The sequence below is a fragment of the Mustela lutreola genome, chromosome 2 (genome assembly GCF_030435805.1).
Source record: "Mustela lutreola isolate mMusLut2 chromosome 2, mMusLut2.pri, whole genome shotgun sequence".
In the NCBI taxonomy this organism is placed as follows: Eukaryota; Metazoa; Chordata; class Mammalia; order Carnivora; family Mustelidae; genus Mustela; species Mustela lutreola.
Window position 1 is genome coordinate 36,913,752 of NC_081291.1, and position 18,254 is coordinate 36,932,005.

General features: G+C 43.8%; 1 protein-coding gene across 2 annotated transcripts in view; it reads right to left on the minus strand.

The window, feature by feature from the left end:
* Positions 1-3,393: 3,393 nt before the first annotated feature.
* The window catches only part of EOGT (EGF domain specific O-linked N-acetylglucosamine transferase), a 37,054-nt gene continuing 22,193 nt past the window's right edge, over positions 3,394-18,254 (minus strand). For both annotated transcript variants that reach the window (XM_059161467.1, XM_059161468.1), the window contains 8 exons: positions 17,192-17,284; positions 16,763-16,834; positions 16,106-16,192; positions 14,963-15,031; positions 10,000-10,061; positions 6,260-6,379; positions 4,362-4,464; positions 3,394-3,920 (listed from right to left, as the gene is read on the minus strand). In XM_059161467.1, coding sequence (XP_059017450.1) covers positions 3,774-3,920; positions 4,362-4,464; positions 6,260-6,379; positions 10,000-10,061; positions 14,963-15,031; positions 16,106-16,192; positions 16,763-16,834; positions 17,192-17,284 — 753 coding nt within the window. In that variant the 3' untranslated portion in view covers positions 3,394-3,773. The remainder of the gene's footprint in view (positions 3,921-4,361; positions 4,465-6,259; positions 6,380-9,999; positions 10,062-14,962; positions 15,032-16,105; positions 16,193-16,762; positions 16,835-17,191; positions 17,285-18,254) is intronic.

Genomic DNA, 18,254 nt, shown 5'->3' on the forward strand with positions numbered 1-18,254 from the left:
TCAGAGGTCCGGAATCTACAAAGAGATGAAGACAACAGGGCCTCTGGCCACGTCGAGGCATTTGGAAGGGCTTGACTGCCACCTCATGGTCAAAGTTTGCATTACCATCCAAAGTGAGGGCCCAGGTAACCTGTGCACTGCTTTAAGCCACTTCTTTGATGACAAGAATGCTTATAACATCTTTTGACAAGCACCAATAAGCTAAAAGAGAAGAAAGGTATTAAAGTGTCTGGCAACAGTCCTTGGTTAGGAATAGGTTATTTTAAACCTAAGGCAGTCATACCCGAGCTGATTTGCTTTAAATGCCCCTAGTTTTACAAAAAAGCACGTTTATTTTTCAAATTCTTTCCATTGACTGTGTTTCAAAGAAAACTATTTTATAACCACAAGAAAGGGCCTAGCTCCAGGAGTGTTTTTCCCATTCTCTATTTCCCTGACTGGTTTTTGTCTCCCTCTTCCTTCCTTCTTCCCCTTATTCCTCCCTCCTAACTCCCTCCCTCCATTTCCTGCAAACTCTTGTTTGAATTCCTTCACAAAGAAAGCCCTGTATTTAATCTATCTGTTACTTTTTAGCTGTGTAGGTTTGATTGAGTTGCTTCACCTCTCTGCTTTCGGTTTAAACATCTAAAGAACGTTTTTCACATTTTTAAAAGCATAAGGGGGGACCAACAAACAAGAAGTTGGGACAGAGATCACATAGGGTCCACACAGCCCTTCTACAATACGAAGTAAACATCTCCATTCCAGAGTCTGCTTCCCAGAGAACACAATCTAAGGGATCCTTCTGCAGTCTGTTCCCAGCACAATAGCTAGAATTTTCCTATTCCCAGTAAGTCAGATCATTAGCCCTTTCTGCAAAGACAACTCCCATTTTATCAGAAACAAAAGATCAGAGTCTTGCCATCTGCACTCCAGTCTCAGAACCTGTCATCCCTTACTCCTCTGCCCCTCAGTCACTCCAGCTACACTGGTTTCCTTGCTTTTCCTCAAATGTGCCAGGCATGCCCCTGCCTCAGGACCTTTGCATGTACTGTTTTGTCTTCTTGAAATGCTCTTTGTCCGGTTATCTGCCATTGCTTCCTGGGTTGCGTACTCCAAATCATGACTCAAATGTTACCTCACTGAAGACTTTTTTCAACCTCTGCTTAGGTGCACCCAACTCCAAATCACCCCAGGAATCCACCCGCATTCCGTGTTCCTGCTCTAGCTTTCTCTCTAGCATATATTAGCATCTGGCACACAGCGTATTTTACTTATTAACCAACTGAGCCACCCAGGCGTCCCGGTATTTTACTTATTTATATTGCTTCATGTCTGTCTCCTCCACCAGAATGCAAGCTCCATGAAGGCAAGTACATTTTTCTGTTCTTCTCACAGTATTCCCAGAACCTAAAATAGCAGCTGGTACACAGTAAGCAAGCGAGTAACACAATGGAAGTCTATGGATGTGGGACCAGAAGAACCGTGATCTTTAGGGAAGTCCCTTAAACAGCATCTGACTTTTTTAATGGGAAAAATGAGATCAATACTTATTACATCATTTTTGTAAAAGTTACACACTATACCGCACATGAAAGCATCATATAATTAACTGCTAAACAAACGTAAGGCATAATTTTTCTTGAAAATGATTTCTTCATCAGCAAGCTATTTAATTTTTCTAATCTAAAGCTACTAGATTGCCAAAGAGTAAGCATATAACAGTCGGACACAGAAAACCTTGAAAAGTGTTCCAGTATTCAAATAAAATATAAAAAGATTTATTTCGAAGTCATACCCAAAATATACAATGAAATCCATCTCTTTTCAAGACTTAATTTTTAAAAAGCCCTCTTTACATTTAAATTTTATAGCCATTTAAAGATCTTTCACTCCCATATAAAAAGTCTGATAAAAGTTAATTCTATAAAGTGTCATATGTACTCATTTATATAAAAAGCATTCTCTCTATAAATGCAAAATATTCAAATATAATAGTTGTATTATGCAACTGTCCTCAGTTTCTGGAATTCTTGCTAGTCTATAGAATTGCATTTGTACATACTTCTTAAAATGAGGTAAGAATATAGACAGTGACTTTTTTTCATTCACACATTTTTTTTCAGATGCTTATACCTCCCTGATGGAAAGTGCAATGCTGCTTTCACATTCTTTTCCAAGTGAAATCTTTTCCCTGTGGTGACTCACTATTCTGCACAAAGAGCAATCACACCATTCACTGAAAAACTCATAGGTTGTAATTTCTTTTTACACAATTTTAACACCCAAATCAAAGCTATTACTACAGTGAAGCACTACTGTCTTTATAGAGATTTTAATAAATATCCCTAAACTCTAGAAGACTGTTCATAATCCTTTAAAGCAGGGGTCAGCCAACTTGTTCTGTAAAGGTCCAAATAACAAATATTTTGCGTTTCTTGGATAACTTCTCTGTCGCATATTCTCTTTTTTTCCCTTACAATGCTAAAATGTTTAAAAAAAAAAAAATTCTCAGCTCTGCTAATCCTCTACTTGAAAAAATAGAAGTCATTCATCCTAAATTAGATTTCTCAAGTGTTAATAAAATGTAAACTTCACATTTTGCGGAAAATGAAATCCATCGTTTCTGACCCCTGAATTAAAAGTTCATCAACAGTGAGAAATTAATCCCAAAGTGTGGGTCTGCATTTCAGAGATTCTTTTTAATCAATGCTACTTTCTCATGGTTTCTTTTTCATTTTGAAATGGATAATTCACATGCGACTTTACTTACTTTTATGGGGGGGGAGGGTCTATATTTTTGATCGGGAAAAACGCTCTTCATGTAACTACTGTGAAGCCTGCAAACTCAAAGGGGAATCCGTGTGTGCTAAAAGAGGTAGATGGCACACACAGGTGTATGCCGTCACAGGTCTGTGCACACCGGATACAACACTTTGATACATAAATGCGACATAAAGACTCTCCAGGGCAAAGAAGGAATTAGTGGAAACCAGCTAGAAGGTATACCCCAAGATGTTCCAAGGGATATTCTGATTTGCTTTTATCACATGTAGTTGTTACGTTTTGGGAAAACATGATTTGCATCTGAAATCCGTTAGAAAAATTACTGCAGCAGCATGGTTTATACAAATTTTTGGTGCATATAACCTGGACATCACTTAGATACAGCAGAGAATTCTGTGGGATTTGGTCTGGACTCTGAGAAGGTAAAACAGACCTGTTTATAACACTGTTTGATCTCTAACATGGAGTAGGCTACCTACAGTTAGGTTCTGAGAATCACAACACTCTGTGTGTGTGTGTGTGTGTGTGTGTGTGTGTGTGGTATGTTTTCCTTTCCTACCACAAACGGTGTTAGAAACAGATTTTGGCAAATAAAAAAGCTTCCATGAATTTACTTAAATATAACACAAACAAGTTGGAAGCCTCTAGAATTATAATCCCATGGTAATCTACAAAAACATTTACAAATTCTAAAGTCAAGAAACGTGAAAACTTTGGTAGACCTAAGAAGCTCAAATGTACTAGCGAGCCTAGTACAGCCTTATTTTTGAACTATGAAGAATAAAGTTTTCAGTGCAAAAACAGTATCTTGATAAATAGCTATGACACAAAAATCACAGGAAACAGTTGAAGACTCTAAAACACTTAAGTACTATCCTGAAGGCATGTTTTGGTATAGAAAAGGTAACTTGGGGCTAGGATATAACAAGGTATTTTGCTGACTTAAACATGAGGCTGGGTGGTGGACTATTTAAACAAAGAGACTTTTGCAAACTGATTCAGCACACTTATAGCTCATCACGTTTTTTCTTAAATGGCCACTTTGGGTGTTGTACTACGTGGTCTGCAGTCTGAAGGACAAGATACATGAATTCTTCCACATCGAAAGAGTAGTTGGTAAATTTCGGATGTTCCCCCAGAGTTGGGTGGTGGCCCTATAAAACCAAACCAAAACATAAATCTGTAAGTCACTGAGGACATGGTTTTCTGAACAGGAATAAAATTATTTTCCTTTGGCCAAGGCAACTGTGCCAATAAAACTTTATTTATAAAAACAGGTGGGGGGCCAGACTTGGCCTACTGCTCTATAGTTTACTGATTCCCTCCTATATATAGTTTAATAGATCTTCCTAGGCCCAAATTTCCCAAAGTTATCTTCTTAACATACAGATACGGAATGATGAATTTCCCTTTTGCCCCAACTTGCAAATATAAAATACAACTCACTGTTCCAGAGAAGAAGAGTTTATCTTTGGATTGAAGTTTAATGACAGTTTTTCATATTAATTAGGTATTTTACACCAATGAAAAAGCAAAATGAGGTGAAAAGAAAAAAAAACTCACAAAACAAGGTGAGTTTCATCATTGAACTTTACCTTATCCTGAGGAAAGACTTTGTTCTGCCTTCGCCAGGTGACATAGTGGATGCCCCTGAGCCTGGCCAGGTCTAAGTAACAGCGCTCATCTTCACAGTTGTACCTGAGGACGCAAGGGCACCCACACATGAGACCTGTGTCCAGGGGTTTCGCCAAATCGACACTTCTCTGAGGAATAATGCACCTCCCAACTACATTCCTGCAAAACGTTGTGTAACTAGGGCACAAGATCAATGGGGATTATTTTTCAAATAGCTTCATAACTAGGCTACCTTAACTTTAAAAAACAAAACAGGATCAAGGTTCGGAAGGAACTGAAGTTTATCAACGGGGCTGACAGCCTGTGAACTTGATATTGCACCAATAGCCCAATCTGCTGAGCTCTAAGGCCTAAGGGTAATTCTTCTTTCCTCCTCCCCTGCCTTCCTGCCTGCCTTCTTTAACACCCTCCTCCTCTCTCTCTCTCTCTCTCCTGGGACACATGAAGTGCTGAGACAGAATCCATAATTCTCTGGCTATTTCTCTAATGTATCTGAATTTCAGATATTTTTGCAGAATGTGGGAAGTTCACAACTTTTTTCTAAATAGTCTCCCATTTAAAATACTGAGTGAAGGGTTCCTGGGTGGCTCAGCAGGTTAAGCCTCTGCCTTCGGCTCAGGTCATGATGTCAGGGTCCTGGGATCGAGCCCTGCGTCAGGCTCTCTGCTCAGCCAGAAGCTTGCTTCCCCCTCTCTCTCTGCCTGCCTCTCTGCCTACTTCGGATCTCTGTCTGTCAAATAAATAAATAAAATCTTTAAAAATAAATAAATAAAATAAAACAAAACAAAATACTGACTTAAATCTTGGTGTTCGGACACAAAGAGAGAGAGGAGGTAAGAGTAACCGCTGTTGGCGTGTCCAGAACGAAAGATGAGGCATGGTGTCCAGGGAAGAATTACCAAAGGGGAGGAGGCCACGTCCCCATAACCACCCACCCAGTGAAAGGAGCGCCCCGGAAAGATCACTTTCACTTGAAGCCTCAGTTTCCCTATGGATGGGATCAGTGAGCACAAGGCAGACTTGCGTTTTTGAGCCGTGCTCTTGTGAGACATACAGGTTCTTGAACCAGTTTGAATGGTAGGAAACACATAAAATGTATCATCTCGTCCACTTTTAAGTGTGCAGTTCAGTAGTGTTATGTGTATTCATGCTGTGCAACCAAATCCGCCATCTTGCAAGACGGAAAGTCCCTTCCAGGCAACATGAACTCTTCCCTTCCCTCTCTGCCCTGCACCCCCGGCAACCCCCGGTCCAGGCTCCGTCTCTAGGAACCGGACTCCTCCGGGAAGCTCACATACATGACATCACACACTGTGTGTCCTTTCGTGACTAGCTGATCCCACTTAACATAAGGTCCTCGGGGTTCGTCCACGTTGTGGCCTGTGACAGGATCCCCTCCTTTCTTAGAGCTGGCTGAGGCAGAGGTATGCACACAGACCCACACTTCACGGTCTGTGGAACCCATTCATCCGCCGATGGACGTGCGGGTCGCTCCTGGGAACAGGGCTGCCGTGAGCACAGCTATGCAACATACGGGCTGCATTTTACCACAATAACGACACAGAGGGCAGAGAGATGATCACCGCCCGAGAGACCCCCAGGAACGAGCTTTGAGGACGGAAGTCACAGACTCACATCTCCCTCGTCATCATGAGATGGAGGGAGAAAGCGGAATTTGCTTGCTAAGTAAATGGTGTCTTCGTATTTTTAACTTGAGGTCTCTTTTCTTTCTAGAAGCCTATATGATGGGCCTTTCCTGTAAAGAGTAAATGTCAGACCTTTTGAAGGTCTGAAGGACCGTCTCGGCATGCATAAAAAGCATTATTCGCCCAGTAGAAAGCTGTCTCCAAACACTTACAGTTCAAATACAGCAGCCCAGTCTGGAAGGAAAAGTAAATGGGTAAGACCAGCTCCATGCATTCCAATAAATATGTCCGTGTTATGAGTGATCCTCAGCTGATCCAAAAACCCAAGTTCCCTGCGAGCATACAGAACAACAAAAGACAGGTGGGGAGACGAGAGAAACTGTTAAGATGACTTAGCTCATGACGCACAGTAACAATATTTACACAAGTGCATTTCCCAATTTAAATTGCATTCCACGATGGCGTTTGGCCAATTTCAAGCCTACTCCAGTAATTAATAACTTAATAATTTTTTTAAAGATTTTTATTTTTATTTATTTGACAGACAGAGATCACAAGTGGCAGAGAGGCAGGCAGAGAGAGAGAAGGAAGCAGGCTCTCCGCCAAGCAGAAAGCCTGATGCGGGGCTCGATTCCAGGACCCTGAGATCATGACCCGAGCCGAAGGCAGAGGCTTTAACACACTGAGCCACTCAGGCGCCCCAATAACTTAATAATTTAATAATTCAACATTGTTTTCTAAGTACGCTCACTTTTTAAAAAACTTAAATGCATTTATTTTTAATATTTCATTTTTTAAAAGTAATCTCTACAATGTGGGGCTTAAACTCACGACCCCGAGATCAACCGTTCCAAGCTCTACCCAGCCAGGTGCCCCTAAATGCATTTATTTTAGAAGGAAACTTTTAGAACTCTCTTAAATGAAAAACCAGTAACATGGGTCAAACCAAACAGTAAAAGCAGACATAATCAAAGGAAAAAGATTCAGATCTAGGCAGAGCCCACAGCAAGGCAAAGCTCTGAGCCAGGAGCCTACTCTTTATGAAACGGGGAAATTAGGCACTAAAGAGATGTTGTGCTATACTAGCATCAGACTAAAAACAACTTCCTTAAGATAATAATAGTTTTTTTTTTACTTTAAAACATTTTTTTTAAAGATTTTATTTATTTATTTGTCAGAGAGAGAGAGAGTGTGTGCGCACACACACAAGCAGGCTGAGTGGCAGGCAGAGGTGCAGAGACAGGCAGGCTCCCCACTGGGCAGGGAGCCCGATGCGGGACTCGATCCCAGGACCCTGGGATCATGACCTGAGCCGAAGGCATCGGCTTAACCGACTGAGCCACCCAGGCATCCCTAGATTCTTTTTTAAAAAAATAAATTCTCCTTGTGTGACTGAGGTTTATTCAGTGCCATCTGGGTATACCTAAAATTAGCTCAGACACCACCAAGGCATTGTCCTGCCTTTGCGACAAACTAATTTTATGCACATTAAGATCATAAAAGTGTCCTCCAAATTCAAGACCCTAAAAAACATGCCAACTCTGAATGCAAAGTCAGTGCCAAAAAGTCCACTGAAATGAGGCTGGCAAGAAACACCAGACTAAGTATAATCCTCTGAACACACACAGTGGCCTTAGATCTTCCGGCGCAGCTTACCCAAAGGGGAAAAAAAATGACCAAGATTATCTGGGATTTAAGAAGAGAATGAGAATTTCCAGCGTCTCATCTTTATTTTATTTTTTTAAAGATTCTATTTATTTATTTGCTTGAGAGAAAAAGAGAAAGAAAGAGAATGAGTGAGTGGTAGGGGGGTGCAGTGGAAGAGGGACAAGCAGACTCCAGGCTGAGCGCAGAGCCCGGCACGGGGCTCGATCTCACCACCTGAGATTGTGACATGAGCTGAAGTCAAGTCAGACACCTAACCGACTGAGCCACCCAGGCACCCCCCCGCCCAGCTCCTCCTCTTTAAAGAGCTTCAAAAGGAAGTCAGAGGGCACCATGTGCATGTCTCACAAGAGGTACATGTGCCTTGGTTTCTCCAGGAATGCCAGCTGATGCCGGGGGAAGGAGGAGTATGTGCCCAGGTGGCTAGAACCCCGGAGTCTGAGGATAAGGAAGCAAAGCTCCGTGTACTCTATTAGTAACGGGTCCCTCAGACTGGCAAGGTCTGAATTTATTGTCACTCCTCCTTCATCTGAAAAACACCTATAGATCCTAAAGGCCAGTCAACGCCAGCGCGTCCAAGGTGCCCTCCCCAGTTGTGTCATCCTGACCTCGGGCCCTCCTCTTCCTCCGTGTCTTCCCGAGGCAATGATGGGAGCCACCACTGCACCGTGTAATCCGTGAGACAGGAACAGTTTGCCACCCCCCTAAGACTGTGGGAAGAGTGAGATGAGATAAAGCATAAGAGTAAGTCCCAACAAGTGGTAGCTGTTCTTATGACTGCTATTTATTTGTATTCTGGGTCTGGGGTCCTCAAGACCAGAGCCATGCCATCCTCCGTAACTGGATTCTCTCTCAGAGCCTGTGACCAGCTGGCAGGTACATGGTAAAGATTTATTGTATAAATGAACGGCTGCATGATGAATAAGATGTGGAAACTCCCCTGCTTTTTTTGTTTTTTAAAGTAGGCTCCACCCCCGGTATGGGGCTCGAACTCACAACCTTAGAGTCACACGGTCTGCGGACTGAGCCAGCCAGACGATGCCCTTCTTACTGTTAAGTTCTAACTTATCAGTAACAGAGACCCATATGCTGGTATGTGGCTACTTTTTCTTTTTTAACATAGACACTGTTTGTAGTGTTAAATTTGGAAAACAAGACAATGTTGTAGGTGGGAAAGCGGAGGACAGAAAAGTCTTCACCTTTCCTTCTGGGCTTTTCTCCACACTGCTTGACTTCTTCAACCAGGAACAGGCGCTACTTTACAGCATTATTGTTTTCATATCCACAGGGCTTACCTTGACAGTAAATGTTAGGCATATTCTGTCTTTCTAAGCCTTTTGCTTATGTTGGAGCTTTAAAAGAAATGCAAATACTCTGTCATATTTTTAGAAACTTCATGTTTCTCTCTGACCCTCAAATTATTCCCACAGAACTAATTTTAGGCCAACCGTGGAGACCCAGCATCTAGCAGGACAAATTAGGCCAGGAACATTTTAACATTTTTTTAAAAATTCAGAATTAGTTGCCAACTTAGTGTGTGTGTGTGTGTGTTTAAGATTTATTTATTTTTGAGAGAGGGAGATAGCGTGAGTGTGGGGGAAGGACAGAGGAAGAGGAGAGAAAGAATCCCAAAGCAGACTCTGGGTAGAGTGTGGAGCCCAATGTAAGGCTTCATCTAGGGTCCCTGAGCTCACGATCTCAGTTGAAACCAAGAGTTGGACACTTAACAGCACTGCACCACTCTGGCATACCCGCCCCTTTTTTTTGTTTTTGTTTTTTGCCACCTTTTAAAAATTCAGAAATTCTGGGGCACCTGGGTGGCTCAGTGGGTTAAGCATCTATCTGCCTTCATGATCTCAGGGTCCTGGGATCGAGTCCTGGATCGGGCTCTCTGCTCGGCGGGGAGCCTGCCTCCCCCGCCTCTCTCTTCCTGTCTCTCTGCCTGCTTGTGATCTCTGTCAAAAAAATAAATAAAATCTTTAAAAAAAAAAAAAACAGTATTGTAAAAATTCAGAAATTTCAAATGAAAATGTTAATTCAGAAAAAGAAATCTCGCTTGCCATGTCTCTTGAACAATTAGATGGTGTCGAAACTTCAGACCCCACACGGCTGAGGAGAAAGCGACCCTGTGTGCCCAGGGTCCCGCTCACATCACTCACGGAGGCGTCCGCCTGCCTCTCCGGCTCTATCAGCACCGACAGCTCCCATCAGAAAAACCCTCTGATGCCCCATTAACACATCCAGGCCAAAGACAACAGCCCCTGCCCAGGAGTGGGATATTACTTACTTGTATTTGTAATCAACAATCTGTACCTCGAACGTAGACACTGTTTTCAGTGCCTTTACCAGCTAGGAGGGAAAAAAAAACACTTAGAATGTCTTTTGCTTCCTTCTCTTCTGTTTCATTTTTCCTTTGAGTCCTAAAAGGTCTTATTTTCATACATAATATTTTTGGGTGTTACCTATCACTCAGGTCTATTTTCTGAACCTTTAACTGAGTTCTAATGCAGATATCACCCCTCGGCCACATCATCTCCATAAAATCCCACCACGCGGGGTTTGGTTGTCATGAAGGCTGAAAGAGGAAAATTCATGGGAGGGAAGTGCTCACCTCCCACTACGTGTTAGCTGCTACTATTACTGCTTGCTGTTAGTCCTGCAATTTTTCAACCTAGACGGGGCACCTCCCTTGTTCCTGGCTGTAGGGTACGAGCTTTCTCCCTATCCTTGATCTCATTTCAGACAAGCTACTTGTGCTTTGGGCCTTATCTTCTGAAAACAATGAATTTTTGGCAGAAAATCTACACAGAAAGACAATTATTCTCTCAGGAAACAGAAAGTAACAAAGCACGGTTAACCTAGTAGCAGAAATACAGCCATGGTTCTCTGTGTCCCAACATGGTGGGTCATGGCTATTCGGAAATGTTCGCTCTTGTACCCTGTTGCCTGTGGTGTGCGCTTCTACAACAGCGACGGTAACAAAAGTGTCACTTCAACCGTGTTGGCAATGCTCAGTGCTTTAGGTGTTGGTCACTGAATCCTCATATGTGTCTCATACCAAGTAAATATTATTTTACACCTATATTTTAAAGTAATCTCCACACCCAATGTGGGGCTTGAACTCACGATCCCAAGATCAAGAGTCACATGCTCCTCTGACCGAGCCAGCCTCAGGCACCCCCGTATACCTACCGTTTTTTTAAAAAAATAATTTATTTATCTATTTGAGAGAGGGAGAGTGCCACATGTGTGAATGAGGAGAGGGGCAGAGGGGGGATGGAGGGGAACGGAATCTCCAGCAGACTGCGCTGAGACTGGGGAGCCCTACACAGGCCTTGATCTCACGACCCTGAGATCATGAGATCATCTGGGCTGAAACTAAGAGTCAGACACTTAACCGACTGAATCACCCAGGCTCCTCCCGCCCCCCCACCCTGCCACCGTACGCCTATTTTTAAATGATACAATGGAGGCCTAGAGATGTTAAGGAACTTTCCCAGGATCTTGCAGCTAGCAAAGGGCAAAGCCAAAATTAAATCCAGGTCCTCTGAGCCTGGAACCTGTGTTTGTAGGCAATGCCGTGGAAAAAGCAACAGGCAGGGACTTACATCCAATTCCCTCCCCCATTACACACATACACAGTCACGGAATGGAAGTTTCTCTCTCTAGACAGCCCCTGGGTCCCCTGAACATCCTGCTTATGTCAGGGAGTTGCAGGAGTGAGGATAGGTTGGAATTCCATTTTCCAGAAGTGAATTAATCCGTGGGCACGAGCCCTGGTCTTGTAACGAGATGAGGCCGCACAAAAAAGAATCTCGTCTCAGAGGGTCCTTGAACAAACAGGTTTTTGTTTATTTGTTTGCTGCTTGTTTTTACAATTTCTCATCACACCGTGGAGGTGGCCACAGTGCCCTGACATGATTACGCACCCCAGAGGTTGGGCAAGATTGCAGGAACTGGCATTTGACGAGAGCATCTGGATTTTGTGATTTTAAAGATTTTATTCATTCCTCTGAGAGAGGGAGAGAAAACACAAGCAGTAGGAGGGACAGAGGGAGAGGGAGACTCCTCACTGAGCACGGAGCCTGACGGGACTCGATCCCAGGACTCTGAGATCACGACCTGAGCCAAGGCAGCCTCTTCACTGAATGAGCCCCCCAGGTGGCCCTGGGTTTTATGATCTATTCATGAATCAGGGTAGACTCAAAGGGCCTTTCTTCTCTGCTGGGTAGCTACCTTTTCCAGTCACTGGGAGAAAAGCAGCCAGTGGGTGCTCTTTGGCTTAGAGTTCAGATCCGAACTGCCAAGTCCCCCCTGCAGGCAACATGGTTCACACAGTCCGTGGGACCAGAGGTGAACATGTCGCTGGCTATGCTGCAGCCCCCACTGGTGTTACCCCTTCGCGCTGGACCACTTGCCAGGGTTTGATGCTGCTCTTTGGCCAGCCGTCCCGACGGAAGGGGAGACGAGACGGGTCAGTGTCCTCTCACATTCACTCGTGTTGGGGCAGTAGAGCTCTCTGCTTAAGAAGCAGCCTCAGGGGGTGCCTGGGTGGCTCAGTGGGTTAAAGCCTCTGCTTTCAGCTCAGGTCATGATTCCAGAGTCCTGGGTTCTCACCATCGGGCTCTCTGCTCAGCAGGGAACCTGCTTCCTCCTCTCTCTCTGCCTACCTCTCTGCCTACTTGTGATCTTTGTCTGTCACATAAATAAATTAAAAAATCTTTTAAAAAAATAAAATAAAATAAAAACTGATGACTTAAAAAAAAAAAAAAAAAGCAGCAGCCTCAGACCCTAATGATCTCAGCTCACCCCCCATTCATCTGCTCCCTTGCTGGGTGACCTGAAGCATGTTCTGTAACCTCTAAGCCTGCCATGTTCTTATCTAAAACAGAAAGTAATAATAAAATAGGAACCTCATGGGTTTGCTGGGAGCATGGAGAACATGCAGGGGGAGCACACAGTAACATGCTTGGCCCACAACTAGCAGTGGGTCTGTATTATGTCCGCCAATATATACTTGTGATCTGCCGATCTGTCTACCCCAGCACTGCATCACTGGATACATTTTTATTTCCAGGTCTTTAACACACACACACACACACACACACACCCCTGCTCATTCTTCCACCCACAGCTTCCAATCAATGTCTCATTACACCATATGCTCATGTCCTCTGTAATCCATATGTATCTCAAGACACTAATTACATAATTTTGATCTGCCTGTTACGCATCCAAATTAATCTGCGTAAAACATTTTACCCACAAACCTGCCTCCAGTCCCCTCCTACTGAACTTCTTCCCTCTCAATTCCAACTGACTGCTCAAGCTAAAAGCCCGGGAGTTCAGCTCTGACTCCCAGCACCTTCCCCGGCCTGACCCCGCAGGCACCGGCATATTCCGACAGAAGAGTCCTAGACCCCGTCTCTGAGACCGACCCTGAAGCCATTTACTTCCACCTCCACCCAAACGCTCACCGACACCACAGCGGCAACTCTGCGTGAATCCCGCTGCTCCTACGCTTGCAGCCAGAGTGTGTAACAAATAAATAAATAAGCCAGTTCACGTCTCCTCCTGTGTATCCATTTTCAGCGAGCTGCTGGAACAAATTACCACAGAGTCCAAGCTCAGAAGAACCCAATGGACCCTCTCACTGCTCTGCAGGTCAGCAGTCCCAACGGCAAGACAGACAGCTGTCCACAGGCTGTGCTCCTTCAGGGGGCTCGAGGGGAGAATCCTTTTCCAGCTTCTAGAAGCCATCGCATTCCTTGCCTCGGGGCCCTTCCCCCATCTTCAAAGCCAGGAACACAGCCTCTCTCTGGCCCTGTTTCTATCCTCATGTTTCCTTCCTGGATTCTGCCTTTCTCTTCCACTTTCCAGGAGGTGCTCAGTGGAAATACGGTCAGTGAGAAGAATCCAGCCAAGCAAAGAGCTTTCCAGGCAGAGGCCAGAGTTCTCTGGTGGGGATGGCTTAAGGCCCTTTGGCGATTCCATCGGGCCCTCCTGGATCATCCAGGTTAATCTCCCCATTTTCAGGCCAGCTGATGAGCAACCTTAATTTCACCTGCAAGCTTAGTGTCCCTTTGCCACATAACCTAACCTAGTCCTGGGTTCCAGGGATTAGGACGGAGACTTCTGTTGGTGGATTCCGCCTGCCACACCCTGCTGAAAACTCCCCAAAGGCTTCCCTCCCACCAGAATAAAACCCACCCATCTTCTCACCGGGGCCTCTGAGGCTGATGAGATACGGGACCTCCTCACACCCTGCCTGACCTTCTCTGACCTTTTGTGGGGTCCCCCTCACCTCTCCCACTGTGCCAGTCATGCTGGAGACCTCTCCATTCCTGGAGCACCAAAAGCTCCGGATACCACAGGCCATTTGCTTCTGCCAGGGAGGCTCGTTCCTTAGTTGGCTGCTCACAGCTGAGCTCTGTTCCCACCAGCACGTCTTTAAACACCTCACCTGACTGCTTCCCTCTTCCTCCTGCATCTCCTGCCCCAACCCATCCCCTTGTTTCACTTCCTCTGTAGCACTGCCCACTACCTGAAATCGCCTTACTTAGGCACTTGTTTACTTATTTCTTGTCTGTACCACCTTGACAGCGTAAGCTCCATGAGGACAGGGACGTTTCCTGTCTGGTCCTCTGCTGTAGCTCCAGAGCCTAGAATATGGCCCAGGACATTGCAGGCGCTCAACACGGATCTATGCAATCACCCACACTATTGTGAGAACATCTCCCAACCATGCTGTTGTAGGCAGGTCCTTGCAGGGAGATCTTATTTAAGGATAATGTACAAGTCGATGCTATCAAAATGAATTTGAGAACCTAAGAGATGAATAGTTTCTAAGACTCACTGTCCCGAGAAAAACGGAGACTCTTCTAGCTCAGCCCCTGGATGCCACAACACTCCATCAACCACCGCTCAAGAGAGACCCCTGCATTTCCACTGCTAGTCGATTTGGCAATCTGTGGCAATAAAGGCAGGAATCTGAATTTCTGCCTCCGTGTCCCCCCTGAGCTGGGGCAGATGCACATTTCCGGTGAGGCAAATCTAGTTTGGGCAACCGGTGGTTTGCCGACTCCCAGGAGAGAAGTCCAATAAGTGAACTGGGCAGAGCCATCAAAGCTTTGTAAAAGCAAATAATTTCAAATCAAAGCATTTAATGCAATGTGAAAAAAATTAAGCACATCAGTCACAGGAAGTTAAATTCAATATGACGATATTAAAAATGCATACCAAAAACTAACCTCATTTTGGTTTAGTATTTTCCGGTACTCTGTGCTCCGTGCAAGGATGGTGACTCGGATTTTTCCGTCCTGTCATCAAAAGGAAAAGGCAAAGTCATACTGTATATGCCTGCACATATGAGTGAATGCTAGAACGTAAAACGCGATTTTCACAAAGAGATGAAACTCAGTGAGGACACATTTAGGGGACGATTATGTTTTCAGCCTGATTCCTTCAGAGCTCTCTCAGGAAACCAAAATGCATCCACTTTAGCTACAGAAGACAAAACCCGTTTATTACACTTCTGTTTGGCTGGCTGGGTGGAATTATTTTTTTTAATTTAAATTTTTAAATTTTTTTATAAACATATAATGTATTATTAACCCCAGGGGTACAGGGCTGTGAATCGCCAGGCTTACACACTTCACAGCACTCACCATAGCACATACCTTCCCCAATGTCCACAACCCAACCCCCTTCTCCCTACCCCCCACCCCCCCGCCACCCTATGTTTTATGACATTAAGAGCCTCTTATGGTTTGTCTCCCTCCCAATCCCATCTTGTTTCACTGATTCTTTTCCTACCCCCCAAACCCCCCATGTTGCATCTCCACTTCCTCATATCAGGGAGATCATATGATAGTTGATTTTCTCTAACTTATTTCGCTAAGCATGATACGCTCTAGTTCCATCCACATCGTTGCAAATGGCAAGATTTCATTTCTTTTGATGGCTGCATAGTATTCCATTGTGTATATATACCACATCTTCTTGATCCATTCATCTGTTGATGGACATCTAGGTTCTTTCCATAGTTTGGCTATTGTGGACATTGCTGCTATAAACATTCGGGTGCACGTGCCCCTTTGGAGAACCATGTTTGTATCTTTAGGGTTAATAGGCTAGGTGGAATTTTTGGCAGGGGTTTGTGGGTTAGGTAGGGATCTGGGGGAGAACAAGATAAAGTGGGAAAAGACAGGGAAAAGCACATACTTCTACTGTCCCTTAGCTTATCTGTCACAGGTTTGTGACATCTGACTTTCACTTCAAGTGACAAATTGTTATCCCAGAATCTTCAGATTCTTTTTCTGAAAAGGTGGCACTGATTTTTTTTGGGGGGTGAAAAGTCAGGCTCATGTCAGAACCTGTAAGGTACTCCTTACCTTGGGTCCCTCTTGTGTGACGTTCAGTCTGTGAAGCACATGCTGGGAAAATGCCCGGAATAAGCCTGTGTTCTGACAGCCAGAAATCTAACACGAGACAGTGTTCATATCACAGTGAATGATTGTGCATTAGCGTTGAATATGTTCGCAAGTTATATATAAGTGATATCTTAAAACCTATATAGGGATGTCTGGGCAGCACCTGGGTGGCTCAGTGGGTTAAGCCTCTGCCTTCAGCTCAGGTCATGATCCCAGGATCCTGGGATTGAGCCCCACATCGGGCTCTCTGCTCAACCGGGAGCCTGCTTCCCCCTCTCTCTCTGCCTGCCTCTCTGCCTACTTGTGATCTCTGTCAAATAAATAAATAAAATCTTTTTTAAAAAAAGAAAAAAAGAACAGGGATGTCTGGAGAACTCAGCTGGTTAAGAGGCCAACTTTTGCGTTCAGGTCAGGTCATGATCTCACAGTCCTAGGGGAAGCCCTGAATCCAGTCCCATGTTCAATGGGGTGTCTGCTTAAGGATTCTTTTTCCCTCTCTCTTTGCCCTTCCCACGGCACACATGTGTGCGCTTTCTCTCTTTCTCTAAAATAAATAAATCTTAAAAGCCTATCGAGAATAAATGTATAAACACAAATTTGAACAACAGAGATGCTTACCAAAGGGGTATTATAGAATAGCCCGTATCGCATCCGGGGGAGTAAGGAAAAAACAGCTTCTTTAAAACATACCTAAGAATGAAGGGATTGTACAGGAAAGGGAACACGATTTGTACCACATCAAAACAGTACTTATCATTACAGAAAATAAATTTTAATTCATCTCTTTTTTGCACTGAAATATTCTGAATAGCAAGCTACTCCACTCAAGTGAAACTCATAATTTTAGAAAACCTAAAGGAAAAGTTTTTTTTAATGCTACATGGTTAATAATTAAGACTGATTCAAAGTTATAAAAAAAGAAACTACAAAGTCAGGAATCAATGGTAATAGCTAATAGAAGCTCATATTAAATATTTATTTGATGAGTAAATCATTTGCAATGACTGTTATTTACAGACATTTCAGGAAAATTTCCAATACCCTTACCCTTTTGGAATCATAAGTTTTCAAATGTATAACATCATAATCTGTAAAGGCTTTCCAGGTGTCAGAGAACAGGTCACCGTATCCATAGGAGCTCTGCAAGTGGAAACAAAAGAGGTTAGGGCAACCAAAGTCTACAACGTGAATTTTCAAAGGGCAACAAAATACTTGAATCAGCTTGATCCTAAACAAGCTCATAAAATTCATGGAAGAAAAATGGATTTTCATCTTAGGCCTAGGACTGAGTGTGATGCAATGTCATCAGAAATAATCACCCACAATTATAATCTGAGTCTTAAAAACATTTTGTTTTTCTACCCTATCCTTTTATATACTCATCTCTCTAAATAAAACCTGTGTGGGGTTTTTTCTCCTGTGAATCTTCTATCTAAATCACAGACACACAACATACACAGACACCACCACTTGTACACACTTGGGATATTTTCAGTGAGCAGATATTATCAGGGTAAATGGAATACACTTTTGAAAAGAAATTTCCCAGTAAGAAAATGCTTTGAGGGGCACCTGGGTGGCTCAGTGGGATGAGCCTCTGCCTTCGGCTCGGGTCGTGATCTCAGGGTTCTGGGATTGAGCCCCACATCGGGCTCTCTGCTCAGCGGGGGAGCCTGCCTCCCCTCTCTCTCTGCCTGTGTCTCTGACTACTTGTGATCTCTATCAAATAAATAAATAAAATCTTTTAAAAAAATAAAATAAAAATTAAAAAAAAGGAAATGCCTTGAAAGTCCCAACACTAAAATATGATGAACATTATCCTATGACATGATCTCCCCATTCACTAACGAGTAACACGTGGAAACACCCCATTAACATTAATAGTAATGGGGCGCCTGGGTGGCTCAGTGGGTTAAGCCGCTGCCTTCGACTCAGGTCATGATCTTGGGGTCCTGGGATCGAGTCCCATGTCGGGCTCTCTGCTCAGCAGGGAGCCTGCTTCTCTCTCTCTCTGCCTGCCTATTTGTGATCTCTCTGTCAAATAAAAAAAAAAAACATTAATAGTAATGATAATAATAATAATAACTTATTATTATTATAGCATCTTGCA